Here is a 24,791-nt window from a genome sequence, read left to right on the forward strand (position 1 = left end):
GTAGAAAACAGACTTTCAGAAGCAATATTCCCCAGTATACCATATATTTATCATTAAACATTCAACTGAAAGACATAGGAAATAAAAGACTTCGGTGTGCTTTTTGTGTATTGATTGCAAATAAGCATTTGATTGAGACTATTCACTGTCTAACACTCTTTAATCATGTGATCAATTAGCATATCCTTCTCTGACACCCTTTCCATCAATTCTGTTTAATAGTTCCTTATTTGGTATGTATTACAACCTGTTCAAACCCACTGTGGACCTTTTCATTTTCCTTTGAGTAATACTTATTTTCTTTTGCACTTGGAGGGAAATGAAGAAGCATAAGGTGGGTATAAAAAAAGTAAACTGTTTAATCAACAAAGATGATGAATATCTTCACAGTGTTAGTAGAAAATGAGGAATGTCCCAGCAGATTAGATGGATCTGCTGAGATGAACTTATGAGAGGAAGTAGATATATGGAGGATATATATAAGATGGGCAGATTGGGATGTGTTGTCATCTGTATCATTTTCGCGAATAGCCACATTGGTGAAATCACAGGTCCATTGGAGTAACTACCTTTTTCCCCTGCCTTCTCTCCTCTCCCCCACTCCCTATTAAAAAAATTAGACATTTTCTCTTAAGTTTAGTCAGTAGACTGATTGTACATAGATAAATGATTCGGGAATGATTTCCAGATGACTAAAGGAATTTTTTTTATCCTAAAATTTAAATCCATTTAATTTTTAAGGTTGTTTACTATGTGCATTGTCCCTAAATACTTTTCTTGAAGAGTGTTCATGACATGTAGATAGCAGGCTTATGTGTGATCATATTTCAAATTCAATTTCTTATTTTTGACCATAGTTTCCAGTTTAATTTTGCTTTCCTCCTCTCTGACTTTACATTGAAGTCACATGTAAAATTATGTTAATTTAACTTAGAGGAACTTATGAAGTTCTTTGTAGAATTTCTTTACTTCATCCTCTGTAATAGATGTTGAACTTTTTGCAGATGCTTCTGAATATGGCAAGACAAGATGATCAGATGTGTGGTAATATGACATTTCTGTTACCTTCATGTGTACTGTAAAGCTATTTTCAAAGAAGTATCTGGGAGCTATGTTTCCATTTAGAGATATGAAATTCTTTTTGTCTTATTTTTTTCTAGAAAAAATTATCAAGATTGCTAGAACTCAGTTCCTCCTGTAGTGTTATGATTTCTAAAAATATTAGAAAAAATACTCTTCAAACTCTGGTTCTCCTTTCTACTACTACCACTACTGAAAGAGAAGTGGTTTGCATAGGACTTTGTCTTTTTCTTTCTTCTACAGGTTGTAGTATCCAAAGACCAGTCTATTGGTTATGAACCTTTCTAGACTTAACTAGGCTTCTTCTTGAAAAGCAGTCTGTGGAATAGTTTCTAGCATGGCAAAGAACTCATGCTATCATAGTACCACAGTGAGGCATTGACATCTGACTCAATAGAGGAGGACAAAGGCCTCAAGGGCAGGACCTTTAGAGAATACCATTAAGGGATTGAGAAGTTATACCAATGAAAGGGACAGAGATGATGAAACAAAGTGTCTAGTAGCAGAGAAAGAGGAAGAAAATGTCTAGTAGCTCATAGTTGCTACTAAGAAATTGCAGAGATGATGCCAAAAAAAGATAGCATTTTTTTTTATTTTTGTTTTTGTTTTATTTCCCCAGCACTTAGCACAATTCACATAATAAGCACTTAGTAAATGCTGGTTGATTGGATTTAGCACTTAGGAGATCATTGGCGATCTTGGAGCAGATTCATTTAGAGTCCATGTATCGATAATTGCATATGGTTGAGAGATTCTGGAGAGAGAACATGGAAGTATTGGATATTGAACCGCTTTCTCAGAGAGCTTAGCAGTGGAGAGGAGCTAGGATTACAGTAGTTGGATGGGCTGGAGAGATTTAGGGAAGGTTTTTCAGTTTGGAGGAATGTCATTCAATTGAAGATATATTAGGGCATTACTTGGGAGGGAGGGATCCTTGAAAGAAGCTATAGAGGATGGGAATACTTAATATTTTCTTTAATTGTGTTAAAGAAATTTGAGTGAGGATTTCTAAGAGATTAAGAGAACAAAAATTCAGTATCCCTTAGGAGTCCTTGGAGTTGAGATATACCAGCATCCTCTTCAGCTACTTACAACCTGGGGTTTGTACCAGTCACAAGCTGCCTGGGGTTGGTTTGATCTTTGCCCCTTTGTTTTCTTTAACCATGTCCCCACGTATATGGTGATGGAGTACTGTGTGTGTGGGATGCAGGAGATGCTGGACAGCGTTCCAGAGAAAAGATTTCCAGTCTTTCAGGCTCACGGGTAAGTCTGATTTTAGTCCCTCTTATCCTCTCCCACCTCCATACCTTCAGTTGATACTGTTTTCCTGAATTAGCTTGACTTTGGCATATATCAGTGAGGCCTCTTGAAGACCAAATTCCCAAGAAGCACATCCTGCTCTGGCTCTACTTAGTTGGGAGAAGGGAGGTCTTCAAGCAAGACCATTGTTCTGTTACGGTGTGGGAGTCAGGGCTCCATATGTATAAAATATATATTCCTTTGTTGGTTTCATTTAACCCTGTACATATCTTGGCAGGGACTTTGAGTACATTTACCATGGTTTTCTAAGTAGTGAAGACTTTAGGATCCAAGGTTTTAATCCAATACTATAGATTCTCCCAAGTCCTCTACTTGTGTTTGTTTGTCCTGAAATCCTGGCTATGTTGCTTTTTTTTTATGTGATGTAGTGGAAAGAACACTGGGATTCTGGACCACTTAGAATCAAAGGACCTAAATTTGAGTCCTACCTCTGCCATCTCATAGCTGTGTCTTAGGCAAGCCAACTAAGCCTCAGTTTCCACATCTGTAAAATGAAATATTTATACTACGTGATCTCAGATATTCTCCTCACTATATATGTGTTTTATCCCTCTCAGGGGACAGGGATAAAAATTCTTGGTTTATTGCGGAAGCCATCTCTCCTGCTAAGTTCACTCCATGTGCTAACCTCTCCTGGTAGGGCAAAGAAAAAAATTCATCCCAACAGAAAATGGGACTTTGTGTCTCTGATGTTTCTTCATGTAGCTACAGTAATCCAAAATAAAAGGAAACTGTTCCCATCAAGATCTTTAGCTTAGACAGCAGCTCTTAGGGATTTAAGTCTTGTTGATGAAATGCTGACCTTTTGGCTGGAGAAGAGACACCAGAAGAATTAAACTTGGAAGAAAGATTATAGCACACACAGTTCCCTTGCTTCCTCCCAACTTTGCTCCAGAGCTTAATGGATTATACATTTCACATGTGTGCCCTTTGCAACCTTGATTCTCGTTATCCTTAGTCTTTGGTAGAGCAATTTGAAGGGAAAAACTACCACTTTCTTTTAGTTTTGGGCAAAAGTGAAGGAAAGTGATCATAGGTACATGCGAGAGAGAAAGAGCAGTGGTTGTGGGTGAAATAATTTAAAAAATAGGAGATTAATCCCTTGTCTCCTACTGAGGAACAGAAGCCTGTTGACTTTTAATCCTACTTCTGTATTTCCTAGGGTTGTCAACAAAGCTTTCTTCCATTATTCTGACTCTAGTACATGAAGTCCTGAAAGAGTTGAAACAAATGCAATCTTTAACATCACTCATTAGTCCTATCCTTTTCCATCTTTGTTCAAGAAGTTGATGTAGGATTAGCACTAGCCTGCTCTCCAGAATGCCTCCTGTTCTCTAATTTACAGTAGCATCCCCAAGACTGGCCCTGTCCTGATACTGTTACTCTGACAAGAATTTAATGAAGTTGCTAAGGAACTTACTATGGGAAGCTGGACTAGAGTCCCTTAGCCAGAGGAATTGTGACCTCGGGCTTTGGCAGTAAAGTCCTTTAACTTAGGGACTCTGAGCTGTAAAGAAAACTTTGACTTCTAGAAAGTCAGAGTACCCATGGGGAAAATGGCCAGTAATAGAATTTGCATTCACAACAAATGAAGGCCAGTTTCCTTCAATACAAACTTTTTTGTTCTTTACTATAACTTTTCTTGATTTATTGTTTGTCTTTAGAACCATAAGTGACCATACACACACACGCTCATGCATGCGCATATGCACAGACTCATGTATCTTTCTAATATGTATAAGTAAATGGGGAAAAGATAGTAACTTAGCCATGAGGCTTGAGATTAGTTGGAATTCCTTAATTATATTGGCATAGGAGAGGGGGGAATGGAGGTGCTTAGATATTTAGAAGAATTTATTTTCTTCAGAGTTGTGAAGGATCTTCCAGATCATCAGAGTCAACCCCTCATTCAAAGGGAGTTCATAGATTTGTAGAATTTAGACCTGGAAGAAAGTTCCTTCAGTCCAAGCCCTTCATTTTACAGATGAAGAAACTGAGGGACTTCCCTGAAGTCACACAATTAGTTGCAGAAGAAGGACTAAAACTCAAGTCTCTTAACTCCATCCCAAATCTGACACATGAGCATTTGTTCTCTGAAGATGGCCCAGCTGATTAGCATCAAAGCCAGAGTTGGAGCCCCAGTTTTCATGAACTTTTATTCACTGCTCCATAACACAAGTCTGTACACTTGGGGGCCAAACAGGTTCTGTTTAAACTTGATCTGAATGTACTTCATTTCCCTGATGACTTATATTATTTCTGTCCTTTGCATTCTCTGCAGGTACTTTTGCCAGCTTATAGATGGGTTAGAATATTTGCATAGCCAAGGAATTGTCCATAAAGATATAAAACCAGGGAACCTGCTGCTTACAACCAATGGGACGCTAAAAATATCTGACTTAGGAGTAGCAGAGGTAAGAGAGGGAGAGGAAAAATGAGAAGGAAGGGGGAGGGGAGGAAGGGAGGGAGAGAGATACTCTTTTTGATCTATTCTTACAGACCTATCCTCATGGAAAGTGGCACCTTCCCTATTACAGTTGTAAATGTGGTGTGACAGAGTCTTCTTAACTTTAATTTGTAAGGATCTGATTTCTTCTTCTTTTTTCTATTTTCTGGTATAGGCATTGCATCCATTTGCAGAAGATGATACATGCAGAACGAGCCAAGGGTCACCAGCATTCCAGCCACCAGAAATAGCCAATGGCTTAGACACCTTTTCAGGCTTTAAAGTAGACATTTGGTCAGCTGGGGTCACACTGTAAGTGACTTAAGTTCCCATCACCTGGATAACAGAAGTGTTCAGACAGGAGCTGGATAATAGCCCATCAGGAATGCTATAGAGGAGCCCCCTGCACTGAGAGGGTGGATCACATGGCCCTATATAGGATACTTGTAACTCAGAAATTAAATCCTTGTAACTGTCATGCTGTTTCTGATAAGAAAATAGGAGAAGGGGATATTGAGGAAAGGCTGGGAAAACGATTAAAAGGCAAGGATCTCTCAGAGGAGGTAGGGCTGGATGGAATACTTTTTTAGAGGGTGTTCTGAGAGACCTTCTGGACTATAAAGAGCTAGATATTCAGAATATTAAGTTAAAAGTGCTTTTGAAATATAGAGAAAAGAGACCTTAGAAATCAAGTTCAACTGTCTTATTACAGAAGACCAAATTGAGAGGCCCAGAAGAGGTGAAGGTACTTTCTTGCCCAAGGTGATGCAGCAAACTTGTAGGATTTAGACTATAAAGGACCCCATTACAGGGTCCCCTTGTAATGTATTTTATTCAAAGGGCAGCTGCACTGTATATGACTCATATAATCATCCTACTTTCTCTTGATACTTGATTCCCAGGTCCAGCTAATCTAATTTGAAGGTGTCCAGTTTGCTGACTTATTTATCAAATGCTGGCTATGCAATTGGGTCTCAGAGCCTAAGATAGTCTATTGAAAGTGCCTTAACTTGCTTTCCTCATCCCCAGCCAGTACAAGTAAAATGATGAAAGCAACCTTATCAATATATTTCACATTCAGCTGAGAAATAAACTAGCTCCTATTTATGCTTATCAAGACAACACACATCACATGCCTCTCGTTATTTAATGTCTGTAGCCTGAAAACTTGGCTGTTTTGTTCCCTAACTCAGATGGTGACAGTTGGATAACCAAGAAGCAGCTTGTTAAACTATGATCACTGGGAACTCTAGGTTCATTCACACAAGGGCTGCATTAAGGAATCAAATAAGGCAGTAAGGTATGAAATGAGGTTTCATAGGAACACAGATTTGGAACCAGAAGGAACCTTAGTAATCATCTTTCATTCTACAAAGAAGGAAAAATTTTCTTTAGATCATATCGACATCTGTTGTCTTCTAAATCTTGTTCATTTTCTACTGTACCAAGGGGAATCCACACTAGCGGATTACCTTCCACATTGTCCTTTTGAAGCCTTCAAATTTTGATTCAGCCATAGCTAGATATTGTAGCTTATTGAAGTTATATGTTTGATGAAAGAACCTGGTGACTTTTGTTATTGTCCATGGGGTTTTCTTGGTAAAGATACAAGAGTGGTAAACTATTTCCTTCTCCAGTGGATTAAGGCCATCAGAAATTAAATATTTTGCCTGGGGTCACAGCTGGGAAGTGTCTTGAGGCCGGGTTTTAATTCAGATTTTCTTGATTCCAGGTTCAGTGTTCTATGCATTGAGCTACTTAGCTGCCTCTGACATTTCTAGAAACTACTTTTAACTGACTCCCAGGAGAGTACTGTGTTAGAAGCAAAGTTATTATGAACAAAGGAGGATTAACTTTAGAGAGCGGCAACCATAGGCTTCTCAAATCATCTCACATTGTTTACATATTCCCAACAGTTTATAAACATCAAGGTATTCCTTCAATAATCATTAGTATATACTTGTTTTCAAAGAACTATGCTTTATACAGTGGGAAATAAGTATAGGAATAATATCCTTGCCCTCTTAGAAGTTATAATCTTAACATATACACACTGTCTCACACCCTCACTATGTATGCATAATTTTTATTTGTGATAATTTATATCATAAGTGCTGTGAGATTAAATTAGAGAGAAAATTAATTCTGCCTAAATCAGAAAATACTTCATAGAAGAGCTAGAGCTTAAACTGAATTTTGATGAATGGCTAGATTTTTATTATTATTTTTTGGAAGTTTTTAAAAAAATTATATTTATTTAAAACTTAAATGTAAAATGACCAAAAGAAAAAATAAAAGACAGAAAAAAACCAAACCATTGTCACATGCCTAACAGAACATCAGGGAGGATTCAAAATATTTAACAAGTTTCCATTTCAAGAAAGCATATATAATAATAGAAGACATTGTATTCATAGCTGTCCATCTTTTCTTTGCTTCCTTGTAGGCTTTCTTTTGTCTTTTGTGCACATTTTACTTTATTCTTTTTTTCCGTGGCTGGATTTTAGTAGGTAGCTTGGGTATAGCATTCAAGACATGAGAAACAAATATCTAGTGTACCAGGTGTTGTGTTAGATGCCTGGGATACAAAAACACAAATATCTTGGAGATCATATTCTATTTTAAGAAGCAAAATGTAAACAGGTAATGGAATATGTGATCATTTAAACAAGAAGAGAGTATTAATAAGCAGACTTCCCTTTCTTGGTGATACATAAGCCGAAGGAATATTTCCTGGAGGAAATAAATCCCAGATCTCACATGCAAAGGCACAGAGCAGGAAGATGGATTGTGGATATCTGTTTGACTGAAATATAGAATGACTAAAGTGGAAGAATTCCAATTAAGTTTTGAAAGTTAAGCTTGACTCATGCATATTGTAAAAGGCTTTAAATGCCAAGTAGAAGAGATTGTTTTTTTCATTTTAGAGGAAACAAGGAGCTATTGAAGGTTTTTGAGCATGAGAGTAACATCATCACCCTGAGCTTTATAATAAAAAGATTATTGTGGAAACTCTGTGGTAATGGATTGAAGAGGGGAAGAAACTAAAAGCTAGGGGACTTCTAATAGCTTCTTATAATAGTGAAGGTGTAGGAAATTAGGGCTTGAACTGAGATGGCATAGTACATTAAGGTTTGCAAAGTGCTTTACAATATCTGTACAAGTATTTTATCCTTATAGTAACTCTGGGAGGTAGTTGTTGTTATTAGCCCTGTTTTACGGATTAGAAAACTAAGGTTAAGAATAGTTAATTGACTTATCCAGCATCACACAACTGGTAAATATCTGAGGCTAGATTTGCATTTAGATCTTCCTGACCTTACCACCCAGCCACTCATGTTAACAGTATTGTAGCAGTAAGGTAGAGACTTGGTTGGAGGAAGTGCCAGGGAGGCAGACGGGGAGAGGAATTCTTCCCTGAGGTTTTTAAATTTGCGTGGTAACTGTATTTCTTTATGGTTTCTTATGTAGTCCTTTATGTTTTATGTTATTTTTTTAAAACATTTTTGCAAGAAAGAATTCACAGTCAAACCATTAGAAATTCTAGGGCAATAAAAGGAATGTATGTGAATTTTACCTGCAAACTCATGTTTTTTTCTCCCTCTCTTTTTTTCCTTCCAATTCAAGATACAACATTACAACAGGTCTTTACCCTTTTGAAGGGGACAATATCTATAAGTTATTTGAAAACATCGGGAAAGGAGACTACACAATTCCAGGGGATTGTGGTCCTCCACTCTCTGACCTGCTAAAAGGTAAGGAGACCTGATTTGGGGGACTCTTCTGGGATTACTCTTATCACATTAGCCCTTGACTATATTTTTGAGTGAAGCAACTCTGGGAGTGAAGAAATCAAACTTTTCCACTTGGCAACTTTGTCTCTACTAGGGTCTCACAATGAGATGTGATGTAGGAACTACCCAGAATTCCCAAAGGCAAGAGCAAGGGGAGTGCAAATTCTGGCTTTCAGTGTGAGCCTTGTAACTTAATGTGGGTCTGTGGTCTAAGACCAAGTTAGGTAAGATTGGAGGAATGTATCACCAGAATATTGGCTACTATATATATACTTTTAGCAATAGTATCTTGGGAAAATTGCTTACAAAAATATAGTGAGTACTCACACCAATAAAACCAGAGAGACTTGAAATAAGTAATGTTTGTCTTTGATGCTAAGACATTTTAAAAAATGAGGTTAACTATCCTTGAGAAGAACAAACAGGCAGGGAACTTGAATAGTTGTTCAGAATTTCCTCCACTTTTCCAGAGCTTCTATCTGAAGTGGTGCCAAGAGTTACCAATCCAGTTCATTCAGTTTCTGTCACTTTCTTGCTGTGACAGGACTTTCTATTTCAGCTTGAAATGAATTCAGCACACCCAACTGTTTTTTAGTCATTTGTCCCCTTCTTATAAATACTCAATACATTTTAGGGTCAAATAATAGGTGGCCATTTAAAAAATCTCAGAAATCAATTTCTTTGGTTATTTCAGAAATTCCTAAAGATCACCAGGGATGAATCTATGCAGAGAATTAGCTTTGGGTCATCTAGAAATTTTTCTAGAGACTGCATTTTACCGGCAGCATTCTCTAGGTTTTCTTCTTTGAGATTGGAGGAAATTTCTAGCTTTAGATATCACATCATGCAGGCAACTAAACATCAGTTGGGGATTTCATTGATAACTTGGGGAAAAGTGTAAGGCAAAATACAGGCTTTTCAAATTGATCTAGTCAGAATGAGAGGAGTTAGAGGAAGAAAGAATTGGGAAGAAGTAGCCAAAGCTCTGTCATATATTCACTAAATGACCTTGGACAAGGCCTCTCTTCTCTCTCAACTTTAGTTTCCTTTTCTAAAATATTGTTTTGATTATGCCATATTTTAGAAAGGACATTGACAAATTGGAACATGTCTGACAAGGTCATTGGTTTGGAGAGAAGATAGAAAAACATGCCTTACAAGAACCAGTTGAAAGTTATCTTGAATGTTTAGCCTGAAAAAGAGAGGATTGCCCTATCTTCAGAGTTTTGAAGGGTTGGATTGTTACAAGAGGATTTTGCCTTGTTCCATTTAACTCTAGAACAAAGGAGTCAGATATGCAGTCCTCTAGGAGCCAGATTTAAATGTAATTGGGATATGAAGAATGAAAATACAGTAGAAGCTAGATGGAAGTAATATGTGGTTTTCTATTTGATTTTTAATACCCGTGCTCTAGAGGACAGAATGAGAAGCAGAGGGGCTGGAAGTTATAGAAAAGATTTGGGATTGAGGTAAAGAAAAACTTCTTTTAGTTGTCAAAATTCTCTATGTTCCTATAATTTAGAATTTTATAGAAGTGAAATGGACCTCCTCAGGAAGGGGAAAGAGAGAATTGACAAGCATTTATTAAGTGCCTATGTGTCAGACATTGTGCTAAGTGCTTTACAAACATTATTTCATTCGATCCTCGCAACAGCCCTGTGAGATAGGTGCCATTATTATTATCCCCATTTCACAATTGAGAAAACAGAGGTTGATGGAATTTAATTGACTTGCCCAAGATCACACAGCTAATAAGTGTCTGGGGCAAAATTTGAACCCAAGCCTTCCTTATTTCAGTCCCAATGTTCCATGAACTGCATAGCCTAGCTGGTGAGGGACCTTACCCATAACAAAGTTGTAAAGCAAGGCTGGTTGACTACTTGATGGGGCTGTTTCAAAGGTAGCTCCTTTTCCAATATGAATTGGTTTAGCTACCCTTTTGGGTCCTTGCCCACTTTGTGACTGTGCCCGATCTGATCTTCTCACTTCAAAGCCCTGGTTGGAGGGAATAGGAGCAATATTGCTGGTTTCTTGTAGAGTAGTGACTTTACCTCAGCTAAACCTCAACTTTGATATATTGTTCAGCCTTCATTTGAATTATTTTACTTTCTATAGACTCTTTATTTCAATTCTGTGACTTAATGTAATGAAATCTTGGGTGTGGCCTAACAAGGTAATGTACCATGCCAGATTTCAGTTGAAGAAGTAGTACTTTTTTTTTGTACTTAATAGCCATCACCAACCTCAGATCATTCTGAACTTTCATGCTTCTGACTCTAATCTTATAGATCTGTAGTAGTCTTTTAGTACTTAGTGTTCCTCACTTGCCATTAATTGCATCTTCTATGCCCATCTTTTGAAAATAGAAGTTGGATGATGTCTCTAAGTAGCTTACACTCTTGTTATTCACTGGAGTCATCTGTATTTTCCAAATACCAAATGTGATTTCACATGTAGACATTTGAAGGAAGAAGGCTTTACTTGGCCTTTCTCCAGACTCCTTGGAAATTACTCTCCCCTAAATGTTGGAGGGATGTGGGAAAACTGGGACACTAATACATTGTTGGTGGAGTTGTGCATGATCCAACCATTCTTGAGAACAATTTGGAACTATACCCAAAGGGCTATAAATCTGTGCATATCCTGTGATTCTCTGGCCTCTACTGGGCCTGTATCCCAGAGAAGTCATAAAAAAAGGAAAAGCACCTACATATACAAAAATGTTTGTGGCAGCCCTTTTTGTAGTGGCAAAGAACTGGAAACTGAGTGGGTGCCCATCATTTGGGGAATAGCTGAATAAGTTGTGATATGAATATTATGGAATATTATTGTTCTATAAGAAATGATAAGCAGGTTGATTTCAGAAAAGCCTGGAGAGATTTATATGAACTGATGCTAAGTGAAGTGAGTAGAAACAAGAGAACATCGTACACAGCAACAAGATTATATGACCAGTTATGATGAGATATAACTCTTTTCAGCAATAATGTGATTCAGGCCATTTCCAATAGACTTGTGATGCAGAGAGCCATTTGCATTCAGAGAGTAACCTATGGGAACTAAGTATGGATCTCAGCATAGTATTTTTGTTACTGTTTGTTTGCTTTTTTAATTTTTTCTTGTGGTTTTTTTCCCTTTGATCTGATTTCCTATACAACATGACAAATATGGAAATATATTTAAAAGAACTGCAAATATTTAACCTATATCGAATGACTTGGTGTCTTGAGGAGGGGGGGAAGGAAAGAGAAGGGAAAAAAATTTGAAATAAAGTTTATTTATTTTTACCCTTGTAATTTCTTTTTTTTTAATTATTATTAAAGTTTTTTTTCAAAACATATGATAGATAATTTTCAACATTCATTCTTGTAAAACTTAGTGTTCCAAATTTTTTTTCTCCCTTTCACTCCCTCTTCTAGACAACAAGTAATCCAATATATGTTAAACATGTGCAATTCTAATATATATATATATACACACACATATATATACATATACATATATATATACATATATATGTATATATTTCCATAATTGTCATGCTGCACAAGAAAAATCAGATCAAAAAGGGGGAAAAAATAAGAAAGAAAACAAAATGCAAGCAAACAATTAAAAAAGTGAAAATACTGTGTTGTAATCCACACTCAGTTCCCACAATCCTCTCTTTGGGTGCAGATGGCTCTCTTCATCACAAGACCATTGGAACTGGTTTGAATCATCTCATTGTTGAAAAGAGTCCTAGTCCATCAGAATTGATCTTTGTATAATCTTGCTGTTGCTATATCCAATGCTTTACTGGTTCTACTCATTTCACTTAACATCAGTTCATGCAAGTCTTTCCAGGCCTTTTTGAAATCATCCTGCTCATCGTTTCTTATAGAACAATAACATTCCATAACATTCATGTACCATAACTTATTCAGCCATTCTCCAACTGTTGGACATCCATTCAGTTTCCAGTTTCTTGCCACTAAAAAAAGGACTGCTACAAGCATTTTTGCACATATGGGTCCTTTTCCCTCCTTTATGATTTTTTTTTAGAATACAAGCCCAGTAAACACATTGCTGTATCAGAGGGTTTGCACAATTTGGTAGCCCTTTGGGCATAGTGGAACATACATGGAGAAATACTGTTGAAAAAATAAAACAACCAAAAGCAAATGTCATCGTATTTAAAAAAAAAGAAAGAAAGAAAACCACCCTCCCAGATCTGGGGTTCTTTCCAGCTAAACTCAGCTTTCCTCCTCTTTCCTCCACTTCCCTCCTTGATGCCCATTATATCAGCTTTAGCAAACAGATCCTGCTTATTGGGCAAAAGCAGATCAGAGAAGCATCTCTTCCTGAAAATAGACATTCCGTTATCTTCTCATGCAGTTTAGCTTTATTCCAGAAGTGTGTGCACTATTGAGACAAGAAGTGAGGAGTCAGACTTTGTTCTTAGGAAGTGATTAGGGATGTGTGTGTGTGTGTGTGTGTGTGTGTGTGTGTTTGGGAGAAAGGGCTTCTCTCTCGCACATACTCACACACTCACACACACACATACACACACATACACACACACACCCCTGACATTCTTTCTTTGAAGATAAAGGAAAAATAATTTGTTAATTTGGTTCCTATTAAGAAAAGAAAATTCATATGCAATAAGGGGGCGGGGGGGGAGTGTTGTTACAGGATATTTACTTTCTTCTCCAAGAGACCTTTTAAAGTTTTGGTTGGAAGTAGTAAGATGAATCAGGGGTGTTTTGGGGGCAGTGGGAAATGAACTACTTGAGTCAGTCCTAGTTGAGGAGATGACCCTACCCTACCTCCTATACTCAGATGATTTTTTTTCTCAGCTCAGGGCCAATTCAGGCAACCTCAGAAAGCAGGAGAAACAACCTTTAGAAGCCTCATGTATCTTTGGTTTTCTTCTTGATAGGGTTTTCCTAGTAGGGAGGATAAAATTGGACCACACATTTGCTTTGTGTTAGGGTGAATTCATTGATAGATGGGGCCTTTCCCCTCAACAAGTAAGAGTTGTAAGACTTGTACATGGCTAAATATATATATTGGAAAGTTAAATACTATAGAGAGTTATAATAATAGTAATAGCTGACATTTTTATAGCACTGAAATTCGCAGAAGATTTTGCCTATGTTAACTAATTTTGAGCTTCACAATAATCCTGTAAGGTAGGTATTACAGGATCCATTATTCCCATTTTAAATGTGAATAACATTAGACTCAAGTGACTTGTCCATAGTCACCCAACAAGTAAGAGTCTGAGATGAAATGGAAATCTAATCTTCCTGACTTCAAGTCTGACTTTGGCGCTTTGCCTCTTACTGTGCTATGAGAGCAGATAGGTTGAAGGGAGTTGAGGGGAAAGACAATCTGAAAAGAGGAGAGGAGAAGGAGGGAATGCATTTATTTAAAGAGGGACTTTTAAGGCTGTCTATAGCAATCATTAGGGGGCGGAGGGGGGGAGAGGGATATTGAAAGTGTAGAGAACAAGCTAGGATTTGTGGAATAATGGAAAGCATGCCAGAGAGAAAGGACCTGAGTTTGCCTCCTTGTTACTCTACTTAAGCCTGGGTGATTATGTAAATCACTTCATCTCTCTGAAGGGTCTGATTAGATGATCGCTAATGTATGTTCTCATTCTAAACTCTATGGAGGCATCAGATAATTTAGTAGGGCTAGAATTAGACCATGTGTGGTGAGTGAGGAATAGTGGGAAATCCAAAACTGGATTTCTGAACCGGAGCCAGGTTGTAGAGAAAGGTTTCTTAGTCCTAGAGAAAGGATATATCACTTTTCAGGCCTTGACATCTAGTACTGAGCAAGGAATTGGGATCTCATCCAACTAAACTAAATCAATTGTGTGCTCCTGGGCTTAGTAGCTCTGAGGTGAACAGAGTTGATCCTGCAGGTGCTTGGACTTAATCCTTTCTCTGTTGCATGCCCATAATGAGACAGTAGGTGGCGCGCTCTGCACTTATTATGGATTCCCTAGGATTTCCCAGAAGGATAGGCTACAGAGGTTTGGCCTGTGGCACATGGTTCTTTTCCTCCCGTGCTTTAGCTGTGCTTTTATCATCTGACCTCCCTTATCCCCAGTATGCCTAACTCCCCAAGGGGTTAATTCAGTACCTTTACAGGTTCTTTGGCAAAGGTTTCTAGTTTTCCTTTAGCAAGCTAGAACTACTTCATAAATGGTTGTATGAGCCTATACCAGAAACAGCTCTGTGCTGGGTTATCGACCAAAACAGTGTTGGCAGAGAGAATAATATAATTTAAGTCTTTTAAAGATAATAGTTTCATAGTCCATATAACGTTTAGTGATGAGTATGCACAATTTGTGAGAATATTTGTCTAAACATGGAAGTTGTTTACATTCTCTTGAACATGTGTCATTTGATGGATATTCAAAAGCAGGAATTTGTTAATTTTTGTACTTAGTACTGAAAATTTAGTTCATGCACCATAGAAGGTTTTTAGTGTAGTAGTAAAGATATGATGTATAATACAAATTGTCAGTGCAAAAAGGGACTAGAAAATTCTTTGAACTCAAATAAAGAAGAGAATATTTCTGACTTAGAGGATCTAAGGAACTTTGCCTGGAAAAATCGGGAGTTGGCTGAGAAAAGGATGAATTGGGGAAAAGGGAATTCTAAGCCTTGGAAACAGTTGAGTAGATGTAAGAAAGTTCAGCGTGTGGTCAGGAGGTATGGGTTGCACTTTTGTTTCATATAGGATAGGCAACAGATAGAAAATAATAGGGAAGACATAGGTTTTAGAGAGACTCGGGGATTTGGACTTGTTTTGGTAGGCAGCAAGGAGCATATTGAAAGTCCTAAGCTGCAGAGTGATAGAATTAGATCTTTACATTAGAAGGATCAATATAAAAGTGGTGTCTAAGATGGGATGAGGGCCAGGAGACCACTTAGGTTATTTGCAGTTGGCTGAATGGGTTAGGAATTGAATTTGGATGGTGGTAGTGCGATATAGGGATGGATTCAGATGAAGAGGAGGGAGCCAGAGCTGACTCCAAGCATATAGAAAGAGCTTGGTGAACAAACCAGAGAATGAAGGTATCATTTCTACAAATGAGAGTGGCCATTGCCTGCTTGTTTGTCTTTATGGGAAAACTAGTAAATGGTGCTGAATTGTTGAATATTCAAGGACAAAGAAAAATGATGAATTGAATTAACTGTTATTTCCCCACTCCTGTAATATGGGTTTTTAAAAAAAATCCTTAAGAGTAACAACACAGATGATGATATTTCAACATTCTTAGGAACAGCTATTAGCTGTAAACTAATCATTGATTAGAGAACAAATATGTCAGCCTAGAAATTTGTGCTGGGCCTATATGGTATGTGGAGACATTGATGAAAGGAACTGTCTGTCCCTGGCCCCAAACTTAGAAATAGGAGTGTTTATGTTTTGCTTGTTTTGATCTATTTTCTTAGCAATTCTATATTACAAACATAATCTAGTGTTGCTGCTGCTCCTCACAGAGGAAATGGCAGGATTCTCCTTTCTCTTTTGTGCTCTTGATACCTTTTTTTAAAAATGTAATAGTATTTTATTTTTTCCCCAATTACATGTGAAGATAGTTTTCAACATTTATCTTTATAAGATTTTGAATTCCAAATTTTTTTTTCCCTCTTCAAGAGAGCAAGCACTCTGATATAGGTTGTATATGTACAATCATTTTAAACATATTTCCACATCAGTCATCTTGTGAAAGAAGACTTGGAACAAAAGAAAAAAGCATAATGAAGCAAAAAAGACATCCACTCAGTTTCCAGTTCCATATCACTACAAAAAAGGCTGCTATCATAGCCTTTTTTCTGAATGTAGTCAACATTTTCCAAATCTTTTGGAATTGTCTTAGGTCACTATATTGTTGATAAGAGCTAAATCAGTCTGTTACTGTGTGTAATGTTCTTTTGGTTCTGCTCACTTCACTTAGTATCAGTTCATGTAAGTCCAGGTTTTTCTGAAATCTGCCTGTTTATCATTTCTCTTAGCACTATAGTATTCCATTACATTCATACACAATAACCTGTTCAGTCATTCCCTACTTGATGGGCTTGCCCTCAATTTCCAATTCTTTGTTACCACAAAAAGAGCTGCTTTAAATATTTTTGTACATGTGGATCCTTTTCCATTTTTTATTATCTTTTTGGGATGCAGACTTAGTTGTGGTATTTTTCGATCAAAGGGTATGCATAGTCTTCCTGCCTTATTTTGCTCATTTCTAAATATATTTCTATTCAAGTCTATTGGAATTGCCTTGAATCACCTCATGTTGAAAAGAGCCAAGTTCATCATAGTTTGATCATCACATAATCTTGTTGTTGCTGTTTCAGTATTCTCTTGGTTCTACTCACTTCACTTAGCATCAGTTCATGTAAGTCTTAACAGATTTTTCAAACTAGCCTCATCATTTCATATAGAACAATAATATTTCATTATATTCTTATATCAACTTACTCAACCATTCTCCAACTGATAGTCATCCATTCACTCAGTGGCAGTTCCTTACCACCAGAAAAAGGGCTGCTACCAACATTTTTGCACGTTTGGGTTCTTTTCCCTTTTTTATGATTTCTCTAGGATACAGTCTCAGTAGAGATACTGCTAGATCAAAGGGTATGCACAATTTGATAGCCTTTTGAGCATAGTTCCAGAATGATTGAATTAGTTCACAACTCCACCAGCAAGGTATTAGTGTCCCAGTTTTCTCACATCCCCTCCAACATTTATCATTTTCCTGTCACTTTCACCAATCTTAAGAGGAGGGAAATGGTACCTCAGAGTTATCTTAATTTGCATTTGTCTTTCAATAGTGCATTTTTTAAAGCATTTTTTTTCATATGAATAGAAATGGCTTTAATTTCTTTTTTTTTTATTTGTTTGTTGAGACAATCGGGGTTAAGTGACTTGTCCAGGGCCACACAGCTAGGAAGTATTAAATGTCTGAGGTTGGATTTGAACTCAGGTTATCCTGACTTCAGGGTCAGCACTCTATCCACTGTGCCATCTAGCCTGCCCCACTTTAATTTCTTTGTCTGAAAATTGTTCATATAATGGTCCACTCCCTTGTTGGGTTGTTACTCCAGAATAGTTGACAGGCTCTTCCAAAATTAAAGCTCTTTTTCAAGATACTTTAGAAACAATTTAGTTTGTCTTTTGCCTGCTAAGAGATTAGCCTCAACCTCCTTGGAGGATAGAGCTGGCTTCTGGCCTGAATGCTAAAGAATCAAATTTAGAGTTCCAATATACCCATTCATAGTTCTACTGGTCAATGAAATTGAACTCAATAAATCTCTAGTCCTTAATGATTGTACCCCTTCCTCTTAAGCCCTTTGCTTTTGCTTTATACCAGCACCAGTTCTGAGATATGGAGAGGCCCCCTTTCTTGCTAGCTTATACTTCTCTTTACTAGGTTTGCTAGAAGTTCCTTTCTTCTAGCAGTGCAGTGAGCCCTGGGCCCCCAACCTATTTTCCTTGGATATTGTGTATTTATAGAAAAAAGATAAAATGTTCTGTGGTGAAAAGTACTGAAAGGGTTAGTAACTGATCCTATCTCTGTTGAGAGAAAAGAGGAAAAGTACATCTCCCTTTACCCCTTCTTAAAGAAGTGATAGCAGCAGGAACCTCAGAGGAGTTGGTCTGGTTAAGTTAAATAAAGTGGAATTGTGTTTGGAACCTGATAAAAAGGGTCATGATATTGAGATGGAGCAGAGAATTACAATCATCAACATTTCTGGTGCCTAACTTAGGGAGCATGTCTATAGGAGCCTGTTATTAATGTATCTTTCCTTCAAAAAGTCATGAGTCAAATTCCTTTGGAAGTATCTCAGGCTAGGAGAGAGATCTCTGAAATAATTGTCTTTACACCAGAAAGTCCTTTATTTCCTTTAAACCCTTTAGTTTACCCCAGAATTCCTCCAAATATAAAGGGATACTCTACTAAACATGAAAATCTTGGTCTGATATATTGTCATGTTGAGTCTCATGACGGTGGAGCACAAGCAAGGGTTGGTCCTCTGAAATTGGAAAGGCTTTGCACATGGGTCCAATGATGAACTCTGTCGTCCAGGGACCAAGCACGTTCAGAGAGACTCCTCACTAATTGATAACAGGGCAATGAATTTTTTTTTTGCCATAACATCTGAGACTGTCTGCTGAGCTGTAGGTGATGAGCTACATCATTGGAAAGAAGAACCACCCTGAAGAAACCAAAAGTCCTTAAAATAGAGAGAATCCTGGATCTGGAATTCAAACCTGACTTTTGAGTATTGGTTTTGCTGTTATCTAGTTATGTGACTTAGACAAATCACTTTAATTCATTCAAAAAGCATCGGGTAAGCAATGAAGCAATACTATAATATTTATTTACATGTATACATGTTTTGTCCCATCCCAGTGGAAGGTAAGCCTTTTAAAGGCAATGAGGGTTTTATTCCTATCTGATTCCCTAGCCCTTGGACAGTGTCCAGTCACTCAAGGAGCATAAGTCCAGCCTGTCACTCAAGTATTATTTCCCATTTGACAGATAAGATGCCTGAATCTCAGAGAACAGATATTTGCTGACAGTTGCACAGCAGATAGTTGAGTCTATCTACAGACTGACTCTCTGGGGTGCTTGCCACCAGACTCCATTCCTTTCCTGCTCTATCACTGCTCCCTGGCAGTGAGCTCACTTCCATCTAATATCTCATGCATGATATTTGAATTTTGTGGAGTTGTTTAAACTCTTGCCAGGCAGTTAAAACATTGTGCTCAATTGGTCCCTATAACTTTTCTCTTTTAATCCCCAGTGCCACTAAAAAAAAAACAAAACAAAACAAAACAAAAAAAAACCTTCAGCTTTGGAGACCGGCGCTCCTTGCTTTGCTTCCAAAATTGTTTTACATTGTCTGAGAACAATGCCTCCCCTCTGTGCACCAGTGCTATACATAGCTGATGCTATTAATCTCTATCTCATAAAATTCAGAATTGCTTCCTTCTCTTTACCAGCTTCTCTGCCTCATGTCCCGGTATTGTCTTATTAATTGCTTTGTAGGCACAACTGCTTTCTTAACCCATCCTCCCTCTCAGGTGGTCAGATAAATTGAGAAGAAGGGGAACGGGGTTAGGCAGTTGTTAGTGTTCCCTTTGATGGAAGCCTGGAGAAATGACCAGGTTTGAGAAGGATCCAGAAAGCACCTGAGAAGGTCTGGCTTCAAACTACTTCTACACTTGTGCCCTCTGGGACAAGATGCAAGTCATCCATCTCCTTTTTAAATTTAATTTGCTAAAATCCTACACAGATAGTGTACCCAAAATGAACATTTACAGATATAAAGTAGAACAGGAAAAAAAGAGGATTTTTATGTTTTATAAAGAAGTTTCTTAAATTCCTTATAATATAGTGCTCACAGCGTATTCCTTTTCAAGTTGTCTTATTTGTGTCTCTGTCCTTTGGAATGTCCTTTGGCATATTTAAGTCTCGTCACTTCTCATTTTTCCTATCCTTAGAATGAGGGGTATATTATCTCTCTAGTTTCTGCCATTCTGTTTCTTGGGCCTTCTCTGACTTTCATGATCAAGTAGCTGAGGCAGGCCAGGTGAGCCAAGGGTTGTCCTGCCTTATAGGCATTTCTGCTTCTTTCTGGTCTGCTAAAAACCTGCTCATATTTCTTCAGTCGCTGGCTTTTGCTGTCAGTGAGGATGGTTATAGAATAAGACAGATTTTTTTCCTCTTTGCTTTCTGAAGTCCTTCAGCCTACCTCTGACCCTGTTTGGCTGTTGGCTTTTTCAGTTCTTGAAGGAAGTGTCAGTGAAGGCAGGCTCAATGCAAGCTTCAAGGTGGCTATGCGGAGGGGACTGCCTTCCTTCTCTCGGGGAGTTCCTTCAAATATTGAGGAGTTTGGCCAAGAGATAGTCACATCCTGCCTTAGGGCTATGCAGGCTGGCATCCTGTTCCCCTTTCCTGGGATACCAGTTTGTTTTGGAAATGGGGAGGGAGGAACAACAAAGAAGTATTTCCTAAAAATATCAGTTTTCTCCTCTAGTTACCTATCTCAGTCAACAAATAAGCACCTGCCATGTACTAGGTACTCTATTAGCTTCTGGGAATTCAGAGTCCAAAACAAACTGTCACACTGCCTTCAAGGAACGAAAATGACGAGTTAAAAAAAAAATATGTACAAAGTAAAGACAAGGTAAACGGTTCAGAGGAGGCCCTGAAAAGCCTCGTGCAGAAATTGGGGCTGGAAGGAAAACCAAGATTCCAAGAACCTGGAGTGAAGGAAGAGTGGAGACTGTAGAAAGATAGAAATGGGATATTGTGTACAAAGGGGAACAAAGTGTTAAGTCTGAAGTGCTCTTAATAAGGGCCCATAGGGCTGAGCCAGGCCATCACAATGACCTGAACTTCAGTGCAGCCTCAGACTTTTACTCTCTGCAGTAACTTTGGCAAATCATTCAGACTCTGCCTCAGTTTCCTCACCTGAAAAATAGGGGCAGCATCTTGTTATTGTGAGTGAGAATAATATTTTGTAAAGCATTTAGCACATGGTAGGAGTTTAATAAATACTTTATTTCTCTGTTGTGAGGCATTTAAAAGCCAAGCAGAGGAGTTTCTATTTTATTCCAAAGGGAAAAAGAGAGGCACTAGATCTTTTTGAGAAGTGATATAGTCAGACAAATATCCAGCTTTGTGGAGGGACACTGATTTAGGATCTGGTTGTCTAGATGAAAAATGAGAGCTGTGTTAGTGGGGTGTGAGAAATGTGTGGAGAGAATCAACAAAAGTTGGCAACTTAGTGGATCTGTATGATGAAAACATACACCATATGTTTTCATATCAGTTTTCTCCCCTAGTTACCTGGGGACTGGTGTCTGGCTCCAAAGTTGTGAACCTGGGTGACAAGAAGGATGATAATATCCTTATCAAAAATAAAGAAGCTCAAAATGGGGTAGGCTGGAGAGGGAGGTAAAGAATTCTGTTTTGGACCTGTTTTTGAGCTGCTTTAGAGGTACACCTAGTACTGTATGTCCAAGAGACAATAGGTGGGCCTGGGATCAGGAGAGACATGAGGGCTGGAGCTGTACATCTGGGAGTACTCTGCATGGAGATGATAATGAAACATGTGGGAGCTGAAAATGTGTAGAAAGAAAAAAAGAAATAGGCCCAATGCAGGACATGAGGAAAAATAGGTCCTGCCCTTTAACTAGTTTATGGGAGAAGAGTTTCTACTTTGGTTATATTTGGGATACAGTATGCTTTTAATAACAATGAAAATATGAATTTCTATAGTAACTTAAAATTTTGTTGCTCATTTTTCAATTGTATCCAACCCTTTGTGAACCCATTTGAGGTTTTCTTGACAGAAATACTAGTGATTTTCCATTTCCTTCTCCAGTTCATTTTATAGAGGAGGAAACTGAGACATGTCAATGATGAGACATGTCAGTTAAATGACATGTCTGGTGTCACACAGTCAGTAAGTATCTGAAGCCAAATCTGAACTCAGGACGATGAGTCTTTCCCCACTTCTGGTCCAGCACTCTATCCACTGCACATCTTGATACTGCCATAAACTTGCATTTCTTGCAGTGAATTAATGAAAAATGAAAAATTTATTAGTCATCATTTATTAAACTATGTACTAAGCTCTGGGATAAAAATATTTTTAAAAGGAGACAATATATAAGAGAATATTGTTCTGGAGAATCAATGTGAGTTGATGTATAGGACAGTGAGTTGACTCCACTTGCAGAAAGAGAAAGTACAGAAAGGGAATGAACATACTGATGGCAGACCAGATGGCAAGATAGCCTAGGTGGACAGCTGGATGAAATGTTGAAATAAGATATAGTCTGGTGTCTAGCGCCAGCTAGTAAATACAGTGAAATAAATGGCTTAGATGGCACTGAACTCAATCAAGAATAAAAGGCTGGGATTCCCATGACGAATTCTCCAGAGCTGAGTAGATTAACTCTGGGGAAATAGAGACAGAGTTTCTTGAGATCCAGGGTATATATAGAAGGTTCAGGAAGGGAGAATCGGGGTAGCCATAGCCTGAAAGGAAGATTCAGTAGCTGACTGTTATGTAGTGGTGAAATATGTGACCCTGAGGGGTCAGGATTATGTTTGACTGACAGAAGAGAAAACTCGGGCCCAAAGAGGAAACATGATTTATGCAAAGTCATACAACTGTTTAATGGCAGAGGTAGGACTTAAAACCAGGGGTTCAAAATATCAGATAAAATGTTAGGCTTGAACATCATCTTCTCCACCAGGGGTCCAAGTATGGCCTACAAATTCAGCCTGCCATGAGAGCTAAGAATGGTAAGATTGGGTAAGAACCATAGTTTGCCAACCTCTCTTCTACAATGAAGCCTTCAGAAGCCTTTTTACCACCTATTGTAAAGTGACTTCCTCTACAAATTACCTTATGTCTATCTTGTATATATATATCTCCCCAGAAAACTGGGGCTGTTAGACTTTTGTCTTTGAATTCCTTGCCTCCAACAGAGACACAAAGCAGATGCTTAATCAATACTTGTTGATTCTTTGTGCTAAATTTTGGTTAATGAATAAAATACTATTTCAGCAGATCCTTGAATTTTATACCAACCTAAGGAAAACCCATTTTTGGCCTTTAACAAAGAATCCTTAAATTGAGACCTATAAGAGACGTTAGAGGCCGTCAGATTCAATTCCCTAACCCCCTTAACAGAAGAGGAAACTAAGTCAGACATATGTTGTCTGAATTTGCCTGGGATCATATAGTGTCTGAAACAAAATTTATCCTGGATCTTCCTGACTCCCAAGTCTAAATTAGTAAGAGCAATAACAACCTACATATCACTTTAAGATATGCAAAGCACTTTACATATATTATTTGATCTTCACAAAAACCCTCTAAGATAGGTGTTATTATTGTTCTCATTTTACAGATGAGGAAACTGAAGCTGAGAGATAACAAGTGACTTACCTAAAGACACAGAGCTAGTGAATATCTAAGGCAGAAGATAGGCTTAGGTTTTTCTGACTCAGAGACTAATTGTCTTGATGACTCCCCAAAACATAGACCGCAGGAATTATGTGAAACCTCAAAACTTCCCATTTAGATGTTAGAACTTTGTGAGATCTTAGAGATCTTCTAGACCATCAGGGATGGTGTCATGGATCCCTTTATACATCCTTGCTCAGGATCACGTTAAATTCATCAAATAAAAGAGAGACAGTTCTAGCTTTCTGGAAATTTTGCATTATGCAAATTTGAGAGCACCCCGCACTGGTGCCAATGCAGCCCAAGGCTACAGTCCTCCTTTCAGACTCTGAAAGCATACGTGGGGGCAGAGCCATTTGAAACTCTTTGAGAGCTGACTGCATAGGTTTACAAGGAAAGCCAATTATGTTGAAATAAAGTAATGAAAATATTCAGAGTTTCAAATTAGCCTCCCCTATCTCACCCTCTTTCTCATTATCACCATCTCCCCTATCTCACTAATCTTTCCAGATACCCTAAGCTGAGCTCTTCTAATCTAGTCCAAGCTTTTTGTTTTGCAGATGAAGAAATTGAAGATGAGAGAGCCTAAGTCATGGAGATAATAACTTGTGTTCCTTCCTCACACAATGTCATTTGAAAAACATTTTGTTGTAAACCTTTAAAGTGCTAAACAAGATCTATCTCAAAAGCTTTAGTGTGCTAAACTTAAGACATTTAGGACACTCTGTAAAAGAGAAGTAGTTATTGCTTCAGTGATCTGTGATCTTACCTCATGGATAACTCCCTCCACTGGTGCATTTCACTATACATACTTCCAGTCTTATATTGTACAATTCTCATCTGTAATCTCTCTATAAATTCTCTAAATTGGATCATCTCAACATCTTGAAGATATTTTATTTTTGGATGCAATGACTAGTAAACTTGGGGGAAAGACTATATTTTTTATCCTAGAATTCTAACCTAGCAAAAGTGAACTTTTCTAAAAGGTCCCTTTAGGAATCCAAATTCAAAACTGTCTTTGGTAGTAGCAACTGCATTTGTGATACTAAAACAAATTTGACCCACTACCTGGCAAATTGCTGCCCTCTTGGAAGTAACTACATGTGAAATTGATTCTCTGATAAATGATCCTTCTAAAGCAGT

General features: G+C 37.9%; 1 protein-coding gene across 4 annotated transcripts in view; it reads left to right on the top strand.

The window, feature by feature from the left end:
- The window catches only part of STK11 (serine/threonine kinase 11), a 165,681-nt gene that overhangs the window by 81,858 nt on the left and 59,032 nt on the right, over positions 1–24,791 (top strand). For all 4 annotated transcript variants that reach the window (XM_051972163.1, XM_051972165.1, XM_051972166.1 and 1 more), the window contains exons 3-6: positions 2,254–2,343; positions 4,682–4,814; positions 5,022–5,158; positions 8,474–8,601. In XM_051972163.1, coding sequence (XP_051828123.1) covers positions 2,254–2,343; positions 4,682–4,814; positions 5,022–5,158; positions 8,474–8,601 — 488 coding nt within the window. The remainder of the gene's footprint in view (positions 1–2,253; positions 2,344–4,681; positions 4,815–5,021; positions 5,159–8,473; positions 8,602–24,791) is intronic.

The sequence above is a fragment of the Antechinus flavipes genome, chromosome 1 (genome assembly GCF_016432865.1).
Source record: "Antechinus flavipes isolate AdamAnt ecotype Samford, QLD, Australia chromosome 1, AdamAnt_v2, whole genome shotgun sequence".
NCBI lineage: Eukaryota > Metazoa > Chordata > Mammalia > Dasyuromorphia > Dasyuridae > Antechinus > Antechinus flavipes.